This window comes from Poecilia latipinna, unplaced genomic scaffold (assembly GCF_001443285.1).
Source record: "Poecilia latipinna isolate Pla-1442-1.1 unplaced genomic scaffold, P_latipinna-1.0 Scaffold1251, whole genome shotgun sequence".
Taxonomy (NCBI): domain Eukaryota; kingdom Metazoa; phylum Chordata; class Actinopteri; order Cyprinodontiformes; family Poeciliidae; genus Poecilia; species Poecilia latipinna.
This window is the reverse complement of record NW_015113867.1, coordinates 196,763-199,270: the sequence shown is the minus strand read 5'-3', so window position 1 is coordinate 199,270 and position 2,508 is coordinate 196,763. Positions and strand designations below refer to the sequence as shown.

The following is a 2,508-nucleotide window of genomic DNA, read 5'->3' as shown; positions in this document are numbered from 1 at the left end:
TGATACTGTTCTGTAGACCATAGGACAAGCAATTTTTAATAGTATTTTCTCATCACCGGATCTAACAAACAGCTGACCTGTGCCTTAAATGAAAGAGCTCCCATGACCATTGATGTTGTCTCTGTTATATCCTCAGAGGATCAATAAAGTATTGATATACTATACTGGCCTTTCTCAAATTATACATTTTGCCAAAGTTGCTTAGTCTGGAATCATGGATGCATGATGCCATCTGCAAAATTATGCCCGGCCTTTTCCATGAAACTTCTCGCTCAAACAAGTATGAGTATCTTATTCACATACATGTAATGTCATTCATGATCAGTTAATTTCTATCAATGACCTGCCGGTGGCGTGTTTGTTTCTTTTAGGTATTATTTTGTTTTGCATATCAACCCATCACAGTTCCTAGAAGACAGTATCACAACTAGCAATGGCTTCAACCACACACTCTCACTGAGCCAGGAAGACAGAGGCACTGACTGAATCACGCTGAAGCTGGGGCTCCTTAGCAGGAATGTTGATGGCAGCTCTTTGAGAGGACTTAGAGAATCTTTGAGAATACGGACCCAGAAGTCCAGATATTTAACCTGTTCAACAGGTCACAAACCTCTCTGTAGTTTCTGTGTAAATCTGGTTCTTTTATGTAATGAAGACAACATCTTACTGAGTTTGACAGATCCCCTGTTTGTGGTATTACAAAATGAATTAGGCACCATGGGTAACTTGAGTGCTTATGTCTGTCCCAGGCTTCATCCCAGTGTGCAGTCTGGGAATGTGTCAGGTTGGGAGGATGGATTTTGGTAAAGATGTCAGCACTCTGAAGTACTTCACCATCTGTGGCCTGCAGGAAGGCTATGAGCCATTCGCCGTCAATATGAACCGGGATGTAACCATGTGGCTCAGCAAGAGGCTGCCTCAGTTTGTGCCTGTGCCCCCCAACCACCAACACATTGAGGTAAGCAGAGCTTCTACACAGACACACTCTGTCCTGTCTACAATATCACAGTCACTACTAATCAGGTCCCCATGTGGTTACCAAACAATACTTTATGTTTGGGCTCTGAACATCAGCCGTAGTTTTGATGCTTTTAGGAATCCTGCTGAACTAGTTTTGCCGATTGTGCCAAAGGTTGTGTTAAGTCTTGTGGCTGTAGGTGAAGGAAGGGTAGTCATTTAATAGCCAAAAAGGATAAGGATTAATTAGCCACCCTGCCAGCATGCCTATGTGGGCCCCATGTGGGGGAAAGGAGGACTGATATATGGGTCCCATATGGGTCCCATATGGGCCTTTACATATGCTGGCCTTTACACAACAAACATACTACATCGGTGTTTGTGAACCTCATGTGTACGCCAGGAGTCGCATTAACGGAATATTTTCTTGTAATAGACCGTCTTTTTTTTTTAAACGACACAAAATTTTTTAACTAGACTAAGACACTGACATGTTCAATACTTATTTTTCCTGCTGTACTTAATAAGCTGTGATCCACTGAGTTTGATGTCCAAACCTTTTATCTAGCAGACTAACATAATGAATTCAAAAGTAAAACTTTTAATTTTGTTAAGCAAATAAAACTTGTTTTATCTGTTTACCAATTAACAGACATGCAATATTTAAATGAAAGAAAGTACTCAACTATTAAAAAAAACAATTTATACACAATTGAAAACCTGAAATACTTAAATTCTCACGTTTGTCTAAGTAAAGTGAAGATATGATTTCTTAATTTTCTGGAAATTCATGCTGTATTATCAACTTTAGTGAGTGGATGCAGCCATGTCTGCTTCAGAATTCATGTTTTTTCATGTTTGTTGCAATATTTTCTACGTAGTTAATATTAAACTAAAGATATTTAATGAAAGAAACGATTGTTTTACACCTAACACTTTCTACTAAGATTTACATTTAGAAAGTTATAAAAAGTGTCCATCTGCATCAACACTTTGTGTGCTGGTGGGCCAAATTGGTACCATTCCTGAATTGAAGCCGAGGGCCACATAGTAAAATCATTTCACAAAGCCCCCGCCTCAGGTCATTGGCTTAAACCTTAAACCAATCTTAACCCTTAATGTGAAGTCATTTTATTGTAACTTGTTGATAGTCATAATGTAATGACTGATAAGTATTAATACGAGAAGATCATGATCTAAGGCTGCGTTCACACTGCAGCCTCAAGTGACCCAATTCCAATTTGTTTTGACGCAACATGACCTGAATCTGATCTTTTCATGACTGTCTGAAAAATACAGGTCAGATTCTTTTTGAATTTGACCAAGGCCACTTGGATATATTTGATATGTATCCGATTTAAATGTGACCTAACGTCCAGGTCGCATTCATCCTAAATGAACGTCACTGATACTCAACAAATGTCACTATTCTGTGTCCTGATACGTGTAAGCGGGAAGAAAAACGACATCCATGAAGGACTATAATGAGGATTAAGTTGTTAATATGCTGCTCCGGTTGGACAACTTCAAATATGTAAGCTAAGCTCCACC

The 2,508-nt window shown here is 39.0% G+C and overlaps 1 protein-coding gene across 1 annotated transcript in view; it reads left to right on the top strand.

Moving 5' to 3' along the window:
- The first annotated feature begins 804 nt into the window (after positions 1 to 804).
- LOC106960988 (ryanodine receptor 2-like) overlaps positions 805 to 2,508 on the top strand; it is a 106,812-nt gene continuing 105,108 nt past the window's right edge. The window contains exon 1 of the mRNA XM_015054422.1: positions 805 to 958. Within this exon, the coding sequence (XP_014909908.1) occupies positions 878 to 958 (81 nt within the window). The 5' untranslated portion in view covers positions 805 to 877. The remainder of the gene's footprint in view (positions 959 to 2,508) is intronic.